This window comes from Periophthalmus magnuspinnatus, chromosome 5, assembly GCF_009829125.3.
Source record: "Periophthalmus magnuspinnatus isolate fPerMag1 chromosome 5, fPerMag1.2.pri, whole genome shotgun sequence".
NCBI classification, from domain to species: domain Eukaryota; kingdom Metazoa; phylum Chordata; class Actinopteri; order Gobiiformes; family Gobiidae; genus Periophthalmus; species Periophthalmus magnuspinnatus.
In genome coordinates this window covers 33,199,290-33,217,078 of record NC_047130.1, presented here as the reverse complement: position 1 = coordinate 33,217,078, position 17,789 = coordinate 33,199,290, and the positions used below count along the sequence as shown (strand labels likewise).

Genomic DNA, 17,789 nt, shown 5'->3' with positions numbered 1-17,789 from the left:
GCAATATGTGCTGACCAGTTATGTAAATAATATTAAAAGTAATTGTGTACTGTCAAAAGTTATTGGTTCAATTTTAAAGTTCATGTTTCTCACACTAATGTATCTTTTTCATGTAATTTTCATGCTTTCTTTTTCCTTCAACTTAAAGCAATGTATAGACTCATTATTCTAAAATATTTTGTAAGTCATTTTCTGAAAGGCACTGTAGATTAGATGAAGTTTGAAAGGGAGAGTTAACTCTCATAAGTTTCAGGAAATAATCTTATTTATTTATTTTATTTATTTTTACACATTTTTTGTAATTATTTGGAGTAATAGTTGTGATTAATTGCACAGCCTTCTATACATCATAGTAAGTTTCAGTTGTACTTAATACTTATTTATATATTACTATACTTATATTTTATTCTGGGCAATGATGATTTCATAGTGAGATACAGCAAATAATGCAAATTAAATTAATTTTTAATCTCCTCCACAGACTCTTCTTAATTTAGAACATGTGTTTGCCTTTACAGATACACTGTGTTGGGAAAATTGTCAAAAATCACCACATGTAAATAGACAAAAATGTACACAAATCTTTATTTTGTGGCATTTTAAACAAAATCTAACAATTAGATATTTTATTTTTACTGCATGCTAGTAACCGTTCAAAAGACACTTGTATTTTCCAGCAAAATGTCAAATCACCAAAATGGCTTCACACAATAATACACTTTCAATAACTTTCAATATTAACCATTCTTTTTGGCAATTTCATTTATTTTTCCATTTCAAAAAATGTATTTTCCAATCAATTGATTCATTCTTAAAGCACTTCTTTCCATCTGCTCTTCATTGCTCGAGGCATCTTATTCTGTAGGAGATGTTAAGAAATTTTAAATGAGAAATAGTAATTAATTAAATAGTAAACATTCTTCTTGTGCAAGTACATCAAGTTACATGTCCATAGACTTCCTGAAAACTGATCTTGATGAACGATGGTGTCTTGATGGTAAGCAAATAAAGGTCACTCAAACATGCATGAATCACTGCAAATACAACTTTGAGTGGGTAAATGGGAAGGAAACAGAATTAGAACATGGTTAAAGGGTTTCAGTTTTGCGTAATATGTATATTTGTGCTAAGATGTATAGGATTATTTGACTTTAATATTGTCTCATTCAAATAATTTGAAGGTAAAATTAGGTTTAAGTTGATGAAAGCCTGCTTTGAAGTCCAAGATATTGTCCTCAAATTCAAGTTCTTGTTGAAACCCAAGTCCAGGGATGTGCAAAGAATTGAGACATCGACCTCTGACCTTAAAAATGTAGCTAAAATCTGAGTGTAGCAGCTTGAGATGTTAACGGAGACATACATAATGTGAGCTTTAAACCATGTTATAATAAGTTCCATTCATCACTAGCTTACCCAGTGTTGTATTTTGATTCAAACATGTTTGAGTAATCTGGTATTGTCCCCACCCACCTGGGCTTATATGCAGTTCTTTGAAAAATCATTTTTTTTTCCTTTTTAAATAACAAGTCCTGGTTCTGTTATTAAGATGTAAATCTTACCTTTAACTATGAGTTTAGTGGAGCACTCTGCTTGTCCAAATGAATTGACTGCCACCACTTTGTACTCCCCACTGTCTTTGGGCCGAACTCGGAGAATGTACAGGGAGCAGACACCGAAAGAGTTGGTCATGTAGTAGTGGTTGTCTGAGTTGATGCAGATGTTGTCCAAGTACCATGAGATGTTGGGGGTGGGGCATCCTCGTACTGCACATGTCATGAAGAGCTGGTAACCCTTGGGTGGGGTGTGAACTTTGAGAGGGACCAAGATGGAGGGGGGCCTCTCAAAGCTCACTTCTGTTGAATTCAGTCCATTTGTTGGAATAGGAACTAGATAAAACAGAAAATATACAGTAAAAGGCTTATTCAAATTATGTGTACAGCCATTAGACATGTCACAGTACATTTTGAAGTATGATATATTGCTGAAGTAAATATAGGCGATAAACAATAATATTGAATGCCATTATGCCACTGACATAATAACCCTAAAGCAGGATTTCCCCCCAAAACTATTCTGTATGTATTGTTAATTAATTTAAGCTCCAAGAAATAAATTAAACACTTAATGAATACTAGAAGTTATTTATTCAGCCCTCTACAGCTCTATCTATACAGATCATTTATTTAACTTTCTTTATGCTTTACTGGATGAAGATCAATAAGCAATTGGAGAGGGAGTTAATTGTTTCAAAAGTAATCATCTGGACACTCCAGTTAGAATGCCATTTAGAAGCCTACCATTTGTTTACCTATGGATGATTCCCCTCTTTTGCCTTCTCACCTCTGCCAAGTGCCTAATTAGCATTTGACCAGCCTAAATTATCACTTGACCAAGGTCTGACCAAACTATTGTAACCCAGTGCTTCTATACAAAGAAGGGCTCTCTTTTTTTAACAGGAGGTATTGATTGTATTCATTGCTCCCTTGGGGCAGGACAAATTTAGTTTAGGGCCGTATAAATACTAGCTTCCAGGGAAGTTCAAATGCCTTATGTCAAAATCTAACCCACCTCTGTTGTTATTGACTCCCCAGGGAGGAGAATGTGATGGATCGGACAGGCCCATGTCATTCTTGGCAAAGATCCTAAAGCGGTACTCGATGCCAGGAGAGATGTTGATGGCTGTGTAGCTGTTGGTGAAGAGACGGTCAGCCACATTTTTCCACATCCGGTTGTTTGAATCGCACTGAGACACCACATAGTACAGGCGGTCGTCCAGCTCCTGATCAGGTGAGGGCGCCCATGAGATCAACAGTTTTCCGTGCACTGTCTGCTCTATCTCCACTGGACCCGGGCTCTTAGGTTCATCTGCACATTGGAAATTAAAATTAGTTGTGGTCTAGTTAAGCTATATATATATATATATATATATATATATATATATATATATATATATATATATATATATATATATATATATATATATATATATATATATTTTTTTTTTTTCTTAAATATGTAGAACTGGATATGTACGTGTCCTTTGATTGGATACGCAAATGCACTGCTACAGTGTGAAAGGCGGCAGTTTGCAAAATGTCAAACTAAACCCGGTGATTAAACAGCTATTGCTGTATTTTTAACCTATAATGGCCGAAGGAGGAGAAGAGACTGATCTGGTTGTAGATATACTTTCCGCACCATTTTCAAGATGGGCCTTTTATGAAAAGCTGGATATTATGAGACGAGGTCTCCCAAAAGCTGTGCCAACCTGTCCCAGCAAGGAAAAGGGTTTGTCCGTCATTTCCAAATGAGCAACTATTAACGGTACCGGTGGCTCACAAATTCTGAGAAAACAAGTCAACAATGTGACTTGTGAGTCCAATTTTTTTAATGAATTATATGCATGCTATGACTAAAGGATGGCTGTATTCAAAACCAAGTGCTGTTTCTGTTCTGGCAATTTCTGCGAAAAATTATTTTCTTGGGCATGTTGTGAACAGTCAGGCCAGTTTTTATCTGGCCCTTTTGTTTTATTTAACTTTTAAGAAACAGATTCAATTAATATTTTACTGTACTGAATTTTTCCTTACCAGTGACTCTAACTTCAATATCAAAGGAAGCCTCTCCCACTAAGTTTTTAGCTATGATTGTGTACACAGCTGAGTCGGAGCGCTTTGATGATGGAATAACAAGCTGAGACAGTCCTTCTGTATTGATAACGTTAATCCATGGAGAGATGGGCTCATCGTCCTTTAGCCAGGTGATCTGAGGAGGAGGTTCAGCCTGGACAAACAATACCAGAAACAAAAGTTCAACAAGAGAGTAAAGAGCAACAAGTTTAATTACAGTTATTATGTTTTTATACCTCATATTTAATTTTAATCCGAACTGAATTGCCCGCTCTGACGACCATGAAATCTTCTGGATCTTTGAAACATGGCCTCACTGTAGGATTAAATAGAAAATATTATGTTGGCCAGGCTAATTCTGATTATTATACAAATGAGGCACAATTACTTACTGTTGGGATTCTTGGCACAAACCATTTCAGAAGGGGGGCTTGGGTCTCCAGCACCTGATTCGTTAATTGCTGATACTCTAAACTGATATTCACTTCCTTCAGTGACATCTTTCACTGCACTTTTTGTGTCTAAAACAAGATGACATATGTTGTATTCAAAATATCCTGTAGATAAAATGTACATAAAAACTGTATGGCATTTTCATATTACAACAAATTCAATAGTTAGGATTGTTATCTGGACATTTTTGGCTCCAAGCAACACCTGTAGGAGCTGTATATGGTGTATTGTGCAGAAGGCACGCCATGAACATGAGAGGAACATCCCTTCCCAACTTCCCTTTTTGACCAAAAAAAAATTAAACCTTGTGTCAGAAAACAAGGCAAACTGACGAAGGCAAAAAGGCAGAACCTGTCTTTGTTGTCTAGATGCAGAGTTGTTCAGCTGTTTATCATCATTTTTCTTTCACTAATTACTCCCAATTCAAAAACCTCAAAAATGGAAAAAGAAGAAAAGATTCTTACAACATAGTTCGAAAATTTTGATTCTGTGACCAAAAACAAAGTAAATGTGAATTTCAAATCTATATTTTCAAATATAGATTTGATAGATAGATTTCTTAAAAAAGAAATAATAATAATAATAATTAATTTGCTAAAGCCCTCAGAATACACAATTTTTATGACATTTACTATGATATTATATTATTTTATAGCAATAAAAAACAAGCTCAAATGGAAAAAGGTGCACCTTCCATGCACTGTACTGTATATTGCACAAACCTTCTATTGGCTCATTGACTGCATTGATGGCGACCCACTGATTGGTGTCTTTCTTCCTCTTCTCCAGCAGGTACCCCACAATGGGCACTCCCCGTGTGTCCTCAGGGGGAGTCCAGGTCAGGTGGATGCATGTCTTGGAGGCACTCACGATCTGGGGTGCTCCAGGAGGACCAGAGAGGACTGAAGAAGAAAACAGGGTTATTCACACAGACCATTTTTTTGCCACTGGTTTCACACTCAATAATATAAATAGAATTTATCATTATATGTTCCTCTGCTGTTTGTAAGTTTCTGCTTGATAAGTCAAAGTCAATGTATCACAAAAATATGACTATTGCAGTATTGCAAGTAAATATATTGCAAATATCAGAATCAAAAGACTTTTATTGCCACCCTCTGTAAACACAGTTCACAAACTAGGAACTTACTGCGGTGATAAAGTGCAACATAAAAACACACAGAATAAATACAAATACAAATAAGGGCAATAATATAAGTACTACTACTAGCCATATCTCACATTCCAATATTTTCCAATAACGTGTGGCCCTAGTCAGAATGCTTATGAATTTGTGAGTTCATAAAAGCTGTGTCTTCTAGTTTCTACATGAACTGGCATATTAAAATTGAAAAACACTTAAGAATCACTGGGAGGTTTGAACCTCCACCTTAACGTGGTGGAGAAGTTTGAGTTCCCGAATGATCTTGGGAGCTATGTTGTCGGGGGCTTAGTGCCCCTGGTAGGGTCACCCATGGCAAACAGGTCCGTCCTCCAGTGGACCCACCACCTGCGGGAGATCTGGGCGGCAATTGAAGACAAAGGCTCTGGGGACATGGAATGTCACCTCGCTGCGGGGGGGGGGGGCTGAGCTTGTGCGGGAGGTTGAGCGTTACCGGCTAGATATAGTCGGCCTCACCTCCACGCACAGCTTGAGCTCTGGAACCCAACTCCTTGAGAGGGGCTGGACTCTCCATTTCTCTGGCGTTAGCCGCAGGGAGTGGCAGCATGCTGGTGTGGTCTTGCTCACTTCCCCACAGCTCAGCCGCTCCATGCTGGAGTTCACCCCAGTGAATGAGAGGGTCATGTCCCTGCGCCTCGGGATCGGGGACAGGTCTCTCACTGTTGTGTCGGCCTATGGGTCAAACAGCAATGCAGAGTACCCGGCCTGGGAGGGGTACTAAACAGTGCACCAACCAGGGACTCCGTTGTTCTCCTGGGGGACTTCAACGCCCATGTGGGTAATGACAGTGACACATGGAGGGGTGTGATTGGGAAGAAAGGACTCCCTGATCTGAACCCGAACTGTGTATTGTTATTGGACTTCTATGCTAGTCACAGTTTGTCCATAACAAACACCATGTTCGAGCACAAGGGTGTCCATCAGTGCACGTGGCACCAGGACACCCTAGGTCGGAGGTCAATGATGGACTTTGTCGTCATGTCATCTGACCTCCGACCGTGTGTCTTGAACAGTCAGGTGAAGAGAGGGGCTGAGCTGTCAACCAATCACCACCTGGTTGTGACTTGGATCCGCTGGCGGAGGAGGAAGCCGGGCGGACCTGGCAGGCCCATGTGTATTGCCAGGGTCTGTTGGGAACATCTGGCAGAGCCCTCTGTCAGGGGGCCTTCAACTCCCACCTCCGGGAGAGCTTCTCCCTGATCTGTCTGGGGACATGGACTCCAAGTGGGCCATGTTTTCCACCTCTATAGTCAATGCAGCTGCTCATAGCTGTGGTCATAAGGTCTGCGGTGTTTGTAGCGGTGGCAATACCAAACCCAGTGGTGGACACCAGAAGTAATGGATGCCGTCAGGCTGAAGAAGGAGTACTATTGAGCCTTTTTGGCTCGTGGGACTCCTGAGGCAGGTGACGAGTACCCACGGGCCAAGCGCGGTCGCAGAGGCAAAAACTGGAGGAGGTCAGGGAGGCCATGGAGGAGGACTACCAGACAGCCTCAAAGAGATTCTGGCAAACCGTCCGACACCTCAGGAGGGGGAAACAGTGCCTTACCAACACTGTTTACAGTGCGGGTGGAGAGCTGCTGACCTCGACTGGGGTGTTGTTGGGAGGTGGAAGGAATACTTTGAGGATCTCCTTAATCTCACCGTCACGTCTTCCAAGGAGGAAGCAGAGACTGGGGATCCGGAGGCGGACTGGTCCATCACTCTAGCCCCCAAGTCACCAAGGTGGTTGGCAAGCTCCTTGGTGGCAAGGCCCCAGGAGTGAACGAGATCCGTCCCGAGTACCTCAGGTCTCTGAATGTTGTGGGGCTGTCTTGGCTGATGCGTCTCTGCAACATCGCATTGCAGTCGGGGACAGTGCTACTGGATTGGCTGACTGGGGTGGTGGTCCCTTTGTATAAGAAGGGGGACCGGAGGGTGTCTTCCAATTACAGGGGTAATCACACTCCTCAGCCTTCCCGGTAAGGTCTATTCCACGGTACAGGAGAGGAGAATTCGACCAATAGTCGAACCTCGGATTCAGAGGGAGCAGTGTGGTTTTCGTCCCGGTTGCAGAACACTGGATCAGCTCTATACTCTCCATTGGGTCCACGAGTGCTCATGGGAGTTTGCCCAACCAGTCCACATGTGTTTTGTGGATCTGGAGAAGGCATTCGACCATGTCCCTCGTGGTGTCCTTTGGGGGGGGTGCTCCGGGAGTATGGGGTCCAGGGCTCTTTGCTAAGAGCTGTCCGGTCCCTGTATGACCGGAGAAGGAGCTGTGTTCGCATTGCCGGCAGTAAGTCAGACCGGTTCTGTTCATTATATTTATGGACTGAATTTCTAGGCGCAGCCAGGGGCTGGAGGGGGTCATGCTTTGGGAATTACAGGATCTCATCTCTGCTGTTTGCAGATGATGCTGAGTGATGAGCCTTGAGTGTGAAGCAGCTGGAATGAGAATCAGCTCCTCCAAATCCAAGGCCATGGTTCTCGACCTGAAAAAGGTGGCTTGCCCTCTCCTGGTGGGTGGTGAGTTTCTGCCTCAAGTGGAGGAGTTCAAGTATCTCGGGTCTTGTTCACGAGTGAGGGAAGGAAGGAGCGTGAGATTGACATGCGGATCGGTGCAGCATGTGTAGTGATGTGGTCGCTGTATCGATCCGTTGTGGTAAAGAAGGAGCTGAGCTGGAGAGGAAAGCTCTCGATTTACCAATCAATCTACATCCCTTCCCTCACCTGTGGTCATGAGCTCTGGGTAATGACTGAAAGGACAATATTGTGGATACAAGCGGCCAAAATGAGTTTCCTCCGCAGAGTGGCCGGGCGCAACCTTAGGGATAGGGTGAGGAGCTCGGTCACACGGCAGGAGCTCGGACTAGAGTTGCTGCTCCTATAGCGGCTCTACTCCAGAGAAACCAGTTAAGGTGGCTTGGGCATCTGTTCGGGATCCCTCCTGGACACCTCCCTAGGCATGTCCCACTGGGAGGAGGCCCCGGGGAAGACCTAGGGACTATGTCTCTCAGCTGGCCTGGGAATGCCTTGGGGTCCCACTGGAGGAGCTGAAGGATGCGTTCGGGGTAAGGAATGTCTCGGAGTTCCTGCTTAGACTGCTGCCCCCATGACCCGGCTCCGGATAAGTGGAAGAAAATGGATGGATGGATGGGAGGTTTTATGGTAAATAGTTATCACCTCTTTTCTATACTCACTCAGCACTCCTGCCATGATGCTGTCAGCTGTCTCTAGCGGATCGCTTATTCCCTCGGGGTTTTCGGCATAGATGCGGTAGTTGTATTTCTTTCCGTGAGTCACATTTCTGTCTCTGAAGGTGGTTCTGTCAGCCGAGACGTCCCCCAGCTTGGTCCACAAACTCTGCCTGGTGGGTTGGCGCTCAATGATGTAGTGCGTCACTGCTGAGCCACCGTCGTCTTTTGGAGGGTTCCATTTAATTTCGATCACAGTGGAAGTGGTTTCCACTGTCTCCACAGGACCCTCGGGTGGTCCAGGACGATCTGATAGAATAATTAGAGGGGTCAGAAGGGTTAGGACAGCAGTTTCTATTGTATGAAACAGTTTCAATTGTGAAAAACTGCAGGGCAATGATTCATTCCACTTCTTTCACGAAACATGTAATTATAGTTTGCACTGAAGGTTTTTTATTTTTTATTTTTTATTATTATTATTTATCTGTTTAATATTTCATTTAAATCAAAGTGCAGGAATTTTTGCTTTTTAGGTCACCCAAGACAATTTTTTCTATTTTTTTATTTTTATTTTGTAGAAATGACAAAACTTAAACAAAGGCCTGTGAAGCAAAATAGTCAAACATTCCAAGCAATTGTGGTCATTTAGAGGATTTTCCTGCTCATTTATTCATGTTAAACATTATGTATGTCAGCAGTTCAGCCATCATTCTAATGAAATAATTAAAGGTGCACTGTATGTAACCTTTCTCCTGTCTTGTGAGCTGTTATTGCTTTGCCTGGAATCTAATACTAATCTAATGTCATACCTAATACAATGAGCCGAGATGTGGCCTCTACTGCCCCAAAAGGGTTTTTAAGCTGGATTCTGATTTCTCCTGCATCTGTTCTCAGGCAGTCTTTGAACAGCAGCCGACTGTGGTTGGGCTCCCTCACGATCTTCACTCCACCACCATCTTTGACTTCGGTGCCATCTTTGAACCAACTGACCACCAGTCCCTCCTGCGGTGGGAAGGGCATCTTAAAGGCTGCATTCTGACCCACTCGGACTACCACAGGCTTGGAGAATTTATGAAGCTCATCTGGGTCAAATTCAGGTACATCTTGAAAAATAAATTAGTTTATTAGTAATAAAATTGTTTTCTCGTTTATAGACCAGTGTGAAGATTACCTCCCACTGTGACCTTTCCTTGTGTGCTAAGTTCGCCTGCAACAAAACGATAAACTCCTGAGTCATCATCTTGGCAGCTAGCGATTCGTATTTTATGGGCCACTCCCTCTTTGAATACAGTGATTCCACTACCAGAGGATAACTGTACAAATAATAAAGCAAGAGAAACAAGGGAGATATTATGCACAAACAATTAATAAAAAATGCAAGAGAAAAAAAAAAAGAAAACCCTTACACCTGTTAAAAACACAGCAACATTTTTATACAGCATTGTAAATGTAATAATGTACTTTACCGGCTCGCCATCTTTGAACCAGGTACCATCACATTCGGTATTCATTGTCACTGTTAATTCAAGTGGGTTCCCTCGGAGAGCATAAGTATCAGAAAGTCCATCAGTGATGCTAAGCTCTAAGCAAAACAAAACAAAAGTATTGTCTATCATACATATATTTTATAATATTTTTATAATTAAGCCGTGATGGGGAATGAAACACCAGTGCAGTAAATGCACTTCTCCAAAAATAGAATATTGTCAAAAACATGAACATAAATTATTTACGTTCCAATCACACAGTGAGCTGTTTCAAATGGCATATTTTTCTAATACAAGCCATGTTTCTTTGCTCTGTGTGAATGAAACTAAAGACAAACATTCATCTTTTTCACAGTATTCATTTTTGTGCATGTTTAGGTTTGTGTTTGTAATGATGTTGTTTTGTAAAAATGAACTAGTTATACTACAGGTACTACATAACCACCTTCTATATAAAAAGCAGCATTCTGTGACATTAAAAGCAAGCTCCAAGACATAGAACATGCAGTATATTCCAAGGAAAGTTTATTTGTACATTTCCTTGTTTGGATCCCATTTAGTTTGCTTACTCGCCATCACATTTAATTAGAAATTAAATGTGTATTTAGTTGTGATTTTTGTTATGCAAAAGTTAATTTGAGTTAATTATGCTATTTCAATGGTAAAATGCAGATCTACGTTTAATGTTTAATAAATATTTATTTAATCAGTTAATGTAATCCATGTCCTTCATACCACCCACTGCTTCTTCAAGTTGGTTTGCAGAACTGTTGGCCTCTCCGGCTAAGTGGGCAGACAGCAACAACAAAAACCAGGGAAATGTTAATGTTTTCGCCAAGACGCCCCATAGCTGCCTGTCATTATGTAGAAATACTGGCACTTGTGTACAACTAAGTATTTATTTATTTAAAAATGTCACCTTTTGAGACATTACCAGCCACTGCTTTACCTGCAAAAAGATATTACATAAAGCACAAAGACAAAATGAGCAGGACAGTTGCAAGTCATTGGCACAGACGACATATTTCACACATATTTCACATGTCTTCAATGTCCACGTACTGTCTGACATGAAAAAAATGACAGTTGGCTCCATTGCTTTGAGTTTACTTCTAATTACTGCAATATATTTATTTTATTTTTTAAATTTGTATTATTATTATTATTTTTTATCTCACCAATAGTCTCAACAGGTGGCTCCGGAGCTTCTGGCTCAGCTTCTATCAAACAATAAAATATATTGACAATCATGCATCATGAAAGTCAATACTGTCAATAGTGTTGTTGAAGGCTACAAAGGCTTTTCATATTAAAAATAATTTCTGCTGCCCACATAAAATGATATACATACTAAAAGAGTCAGCTGAGGCACTACACTTTTCAGTATTTCAGTCTATCTGATATGAACTGGAACTCTACTCATTCACGGGTACATGTTCTACTTAAAGGGGATTTAGTACCTAATTGTCTTAATTGTTTATTCCTCACCATCAACTCAGTTAAAATTGTATTTCAATTGATGTATGCATCTAAGGCTTTCCCCTACCCAGTAACTCTGCCTACTGCTCTGTACTACTGTTATATTTCCATACCAAATTCCTTTCAAAAAGCATAAGACTTCATCTCTAAACCAATGATCCTCGAATGATCCCTTAATTGATATCCCTTAAATGATCCAACATTAATATAAACATATTGTGCCTTTTCCATTACTGATCACTTATTAGGTTACTACAATATAAATTTCTTTTAATGTGATAGTTAATGTCTCACTCACTAGGAGTCTCAGGTGGAGGTGCGGCCGCTGCAGCTTCTTGGGCTGCTTTGATCACTTCTTTCCGTTCCTCATACTGTTTTTCCAGTTTAGCTTGTTGCTCCTCAGCCACCTTTTGCAGGTCCACACCCGACCCTCCAGCTCTTGTTGTCTTTCTCTCTGCTTTCTTCCCTTTTCCTGCATTCTTATCCGCTAAACAGAAAAAAAGGTTGTTATAATTATTAGAGCTAGGCAACTATTAAGTATACCTCTAAGAGGGTATCAGATTATCTCAGATTAAGTTTTTGTTAAGGGTGGCAAATGTCAGTATAACAATTTGTTATCTTTATTAGATCAAGATAGATATGATATATGTGTGATATGATTGAAATGCTTTACTCACTCAGCATAAACTACAAGTTGATATCTTACGTTCTACCAGTAGCCAGGCGTTGCAGGTCTTAATACCAGCGCAGGCAGAGTATATTCCTTTATCTACGACCATGCAGTCTTTGACGACCAGTCTGTGAATGAGTTTGTCCTCGGATACTTCAATATCAAATTTCTCCCCTTGCTCCAGTGGCAGATTTTTACCAAACCAGTTAATTTTGGAAAATGGGTTTGACAGCACACATTCAAAAACGGCATCTTCTCTCTCAGTTGCTTTCACTTCTTGAATCTTCACCAAGAAATCCACCATAGGTACTAGAAACAACAGTTGTGAATAATAAGTCAGAACTGCAATTCTTACAATACTGTTTGTCATTATGTGGTGGCAGAATACCTTTGAATTCTGTTGAGAACATGGTGACACCCTCCACGTCCAGCTGATACAGCCCAGCATCATCAGGCAGCAGGTCCTTCATACTAAATACAAATTTTCTTCCTACTTGTTTCAGGCTGTGCTTCATTTTCTCTCCCATCTCCTTCGTGTATGGGACCATCTCACCATCCTGTTGGACATGAAAGCACAGTTAGGTGAGTATTTCTTTTTTTTGCTTGTATAGTAAGTTGCAATTAGATGCATGAAGGAACTGAAATGCATGAAGTGCGAAAGAATCCAGTTTCAAAACTCCTTCCTGATCTGTTAAAAGTTGCCATTTTGTAAACAGACCATTTTCCCTTTCCCTTACTTTCAAAGTAAAAATATAAAACAGACCTTTTTAAAATCTTTTTTTGCTTTATATGTTTGTTTCATAACTCTAGAGTAATGCCAATTTAGAGCATTCTTATGTGTGACTAGTGTAAATAGCATGGCCCCATGGAGGATTACTATTGCAACAACACATCATCAGTAGGGTAAAACTGGCCTGTCTCACGACAGTCTAATCCCAGCTCACATTCCCTATTAGTGGGAATATATAGTATTCTAACACTTTTTATTCTTTTGTCTTTATTTCGTTAATTAAATTCAGAGTAAAGGTTTCATCACCTGTACTGTCAGTAGATAGATGCAATAGTTAGTAGCTTTTTACCTTGTATATATAAATATGGCTGCTTGGTTCAAGCAGATCCATGTCCAGCTCAAAGGATGCAGAGCCATCTGGATTGACATTAATTGGCTTCAGGTTGGACAGGTTTTTTACAAACTGTGGAACACAAATGCAGTTAACAGTGTATCATCTAAAAACATTGCTTATTGTCTTAAATTTGCAGCAGTTGTAAATGCCAAACCGTGGCTTGTTCTTCTTCTCTTTCTTTCTTCATTTCATTCAGCTTCTTGAGCATCCAACGAAAGTCTGTGACTCCAAACTCTGCACAGATGCCCTCATAGTCCTTCTTGTCAGCACTCATCAGGAGCTCCCAAAACTTTGGGTCAATTTCTCCTTCCTTTCTCTCAGGCTGCTCAGATTTGGGACGGATCTTGCTAAAAAACAGATACAATATACTTTTAAAAATAAGTACAAATGAGTACATGCCACAGTGATATGCACAAATTATATACCTCTTTCTTTTAAGGACAGTCTTGAAATTCCCATCGGTAGCATCTGGAGCTTGTTCTGGAGCCTTTGCCTTTTTAAAACCAACTAATAATTTGAAGAGGGGAACATATTATTATAATTATGAATTTAAGATAATGAGCTGATCATGAAGGATAAGTGAAGAAAGATGGTATCACACTGCCCCGCTGTCCTTACCTTCAATTACATTCAGAACAACTGTGACGAAGGCTTGCCCATACTCATTTATGGCAATGCATTTGTATGTATCCGCTTGATCTGGCTGCACATTCGGCATCTGTTCCAAGCAACATAATTATTAGAGTCAACATAAAATAATGAAATGGGACAAGCAAGCATTTATATAGGATCAACCTTTCAATATATACATTCTTTTTATAGATTTAGCTACTACTACATCGTTGAATTGTTAGTGACCACTCACAAAGCTTCTTTTTATACTGCATTCCAGATTCACAGAATATTGGTGGCATATCTTGCCTCAAATGTATGCTCATCTGAGTTTGGGTCATATTTTGCTTGGTATCTTGATTCATCAGAAACGTTTCCATTATTCCGAGTCCATGTCACAGCAGGTTTGGGGTCTCCAGTCACAATGGCTTTGAAAAAGGCAAACTTCCCTGAAAGCACAGACACAAAAACAAAATGATCAATGTAAGTACTCTGGATCATGTCTGGTTTAAGTACTCTTAATATTGTTGCGCACTTACCCTCTTGGATAGTCAAAGCAATTGGCTTACGAGTGAAATCTGGGTGGCTCTTTCCCTCTGGCAGTGTCTCAACAAATTGTGTAATCATCACTCCAGGGACCCTCGACTTTTTCTTGAACCCCACTGTCAAGTTATCAACAAATAAACAACAAAAGTCAAACACCAGATATTTGGAATAAGAAATACATATGCGGGATGCTGTCTTCTTGTCACATTGACACATAAACCAAGCTCAAGGACATTCTAATCATAATATATTAGAATGTATGTTGTTACAGACAGTTTTGTTTTCCACATTTTATGCTAAAATGTGGCAGTTGCAAAGAAAATTCATCAATAAAATCATATTAAATTTTACGCTTGCAAAAACAGATATGTAGTGATGTACCTACATATCCACGTACATATATTTGTACGCATTAATCTAAAGCAAATCTATTTTTCATGCAGAGTTATGAAAAAAAAAAGAAGCCAATGGCTATCCAGCGTTCCCTCGGCATACCTTCTGTACCACTGAAAATCTCTGCATCAGGACCTGATAAGGCATATATTAAAGAGCATGTAGCACATGTGAGCACAGTGTAATGTTACTGGCAAAAATAATGTATAATATCATATATATATATATACATATATAATGTAGTATAGTTCGAGATAGTTGTAAATACTATGTGTAAATTAGTTGTGTCACACAGCAGCAGTATAGCTAACCATAGTGCAACAGACAAGGATGTTATGATCTCATGTTATGGTATTATCATGGTATTAAAATATCTAAAGCAGTATTTTGAGGGGATTGTCCGTGTTAAAGGAATGTTTTTTTGTTTGTTTTTTAATCTAAAACTGAAAAGCTTTCAGTGCTATCATCAATGCTATATTGCAAGTTGTTTCTTTAGTCATTCATGTCATTGCTGCATTGCCTCTTAATATTGCAGTTGCACAATATCAGGGTTACTAGTACATTCCTAATAGTTAAAGTCTATATCTATAGACTGCCATTGAGATTCTTATAATTACTTACAAGGTCCAAAGCTTATTCCCAAATCATTGTCTGAAATAACTGGTTTATAGTTAAGTCTTCTTTAGTCAAGAGATTTGAAGCCCAAAGGCCCCACTAAATACCCCTCTTGTTTGTTGAACAGCAAATAATCCATGTCTCAACCACAAAAATAATGTCCAGTTTTTATTATTCTATATTTAACAGCATAGTCCCGCTGAGATTTGGAATTTCTTTTTCCAGGGAGTCCTGACTCCATGGGGAGATTATTCTATATGTTTTTAGTGGTTACGAGGTCACAAAACAGTGCCTATCTTTTACTTGTTACATACACATACTTCAGCTGTCTATCTGAACAAATCATATGTTCATTTTTGTTTTTATAGACATATATCTAAATTGGATCCAACAAGATAGTGAGGGATGACAAACATCTAGGGCAGTGGTTCTTAACCTGGGTTCGATCGAACCCTAGGGGTTCGGTGAGTCAGTCTCATTGGTTCGGCGGAGGTCAAGACATGCATCCGACTCGCGGACTGTGAGCGTCTCTAGACGCTGGCCGTGTCCCAATTTGACAAATGCAGAGCCCCATGCCTCTGCTTTGACATGAATTTACATGAGAGCACAACTGGTTGTGGAGTTACAGTGTGTGTTAAAATGTTAAAAATAATAAATAGCATAAATAAATAGCAAGTTCATTATTGGAATACATAAGATTAAAAATTAAAATAATTTCAGTGTGGTAGTATTAAAAAAGGTCACGTCTTTGTGAAAAAGTATGTATGTAATTTGTTGTAAGTTCATGCATTGTATTTATTCTTTGAACACAGTGATGTTAATGCACGGTTCATTTTGTGTACCAGTAAAACATACATGTGTCTTGAATTTGAAAAAAATCATATTTTATTTTTCAATAAAGAAGGGTTCGGTGAATGTGCATATGAAACTGGTGGGGTTCAGTACCTCCAACAAGGTTAAGAACCACTGATCTAGGGCATATAAAGCTGCACTGTCACTAAAATGCATATCTCAGCCTGTTCACCGCAGTCATTAAATATTTAGCATTACTGCAGTGCTAATACGGGTGACTATAGGTGTAAAACTTTGGCATGACCTTTAATTTAGTGTCACTAGTTAATTTTGAGTATGGAGAGTATGGTTGATTCATTTATCAATGTAATGAACATGTGCTTTACTTTAAATGGAGTCACACTCCACTGCTTACCTTGGCCCACAGACGTCCCATCTGTTACTTTAGATTTACGAAACATCTTGCCACCTTTTATGCACAGATGGTCTTGACAAACTGTTAAAAAGAACACAGACAGGGTGTTACTAAGAGAATTTCAACAAAGATTCTCTCCTAATTTTAATTTTCTGTGAAAACGTCATCATAACAGAACAATTACAATATACCAAGAGGTACTTTGCAACATATATCTCTATCTATCTATCTTTCCTTTTGCAATTTAACTTATATGTACTAATGTGTACTCATTTGAAAAAAGGAAACAAACAAACAGTAAGTGGCCATTAACCATGAATAAAAAAAAAAAAAGTACAGTATTTACTTATATATAATGTGCACTCTAGTCTCATTATTCTATTTAGAATCCATATGTACAGTATGTATACATTATACAGTCACATACATGCTGTGTATGGTTACCTAATTTTATTCTAAATTCAAAAATTTCTTCAAATTAGATCTGACATATCACATCGTGCACGTTATGTTCTGATAGCGTAACATTGCATAGATGTCTTATGTAATCTGGTCCTTATCAAATGAACCTTTTATGATCTGACACTTCCATTCACAGCAGGAGTCGCAACTTGTACATAGCAATCTTTCATTCCCCACATGGTGGCTAAACTTAGAAAGATAAATGCCACTTAAAAAATAGACTACTGAAATCTGTAATTGTAATAGATTCTAGTCTGGTAAGGGCTTTGGAGGATTTACAGCAATGGTCATGTTAATTTTTTAGTCTTCTATTAATGCATTAAAATTCTTGCATTTCAGATTCAAACCCATCAGTTGTTTTCTATAGTAACTGTAACCCAATATTCAACACTGTTCTTTTTTCACAGCAAATATCTTTTATTTTTTACCTCAATATATCAAACAATCAAAAAAGTGCAATATCGGGACCCTATTCCTCCGTTTTGTTTTTATGTCATTTTTGGTGAAACCCAACACTAGCCACATGCCGTCCCTGTGCTGTGAAAGATGAGAAAACGAGATTGTCACCTGATAGGTCACATGCCACATTCAACTGAGAAGAGCCTATTTGGACATCTTAATGTGCCAGTAAATCACTGCTGACATTATGTCTCCCTGAGTTGAATTCTTGCCAACATGGAAATGAATCACCATAGAAAAACTTATTCTTGCGGTTGTCTTTGCCTAAACAAATTTTGACACATAATAATTTTC

At 39.3% G+C, this 17,789-nt stretch overlaps 1 protein-coding gene across 1 annotated transcript; it reads right to left on the bottom strand.

The window, feature by feature from the left end:
- Nucleotides 1-793: 793 nt before the first annotated feature.
- igfn1.4 (immunoglobulin like and fibronectin type III domain containing 1, tandem duplicate 4) lies at nt 794-16,651 on the bottom strand. The gene is made up of 22 exons (XM_055222018.1): nt 16,575-16,651; nt 14,353-14,475; nt 14,123-14,262; nt 13,820-13,919; nt 13,627-13,708; nt 13,356-13,548; nt 13,157-13,270; nt 12,466-12,634; nt 12,114-12,386; nt 11,706-11,894; nt 10,863-10,877; nt 9,908-10,023; nt 9,613-9,754; nt 9,251-9,544; nt 8,448-8,750; nt 4,805-4,984; nt 4,022-4,150; nt 3,866-3,945; nt 3,591-3,783; nt 2,569-2,865; nt 1,560-1,886; nt 794-859 (listed from the first exon to the last, which is right to left on the bottom strand). The coding sequence occupies exons 1-22, from the start codon at nt 16,618-16,620 to the stop codon at nt 855-857; spliced, it is 3,510 nt and encodes a 1,169-aa protein (XP_055077993.1). The 5' UTR covers nt 16,621-16,651; the 3' UTR covers nt 794-854.
- Nucleotides 16,652-17,789: the final 1,138 nt, after the last annotated feature.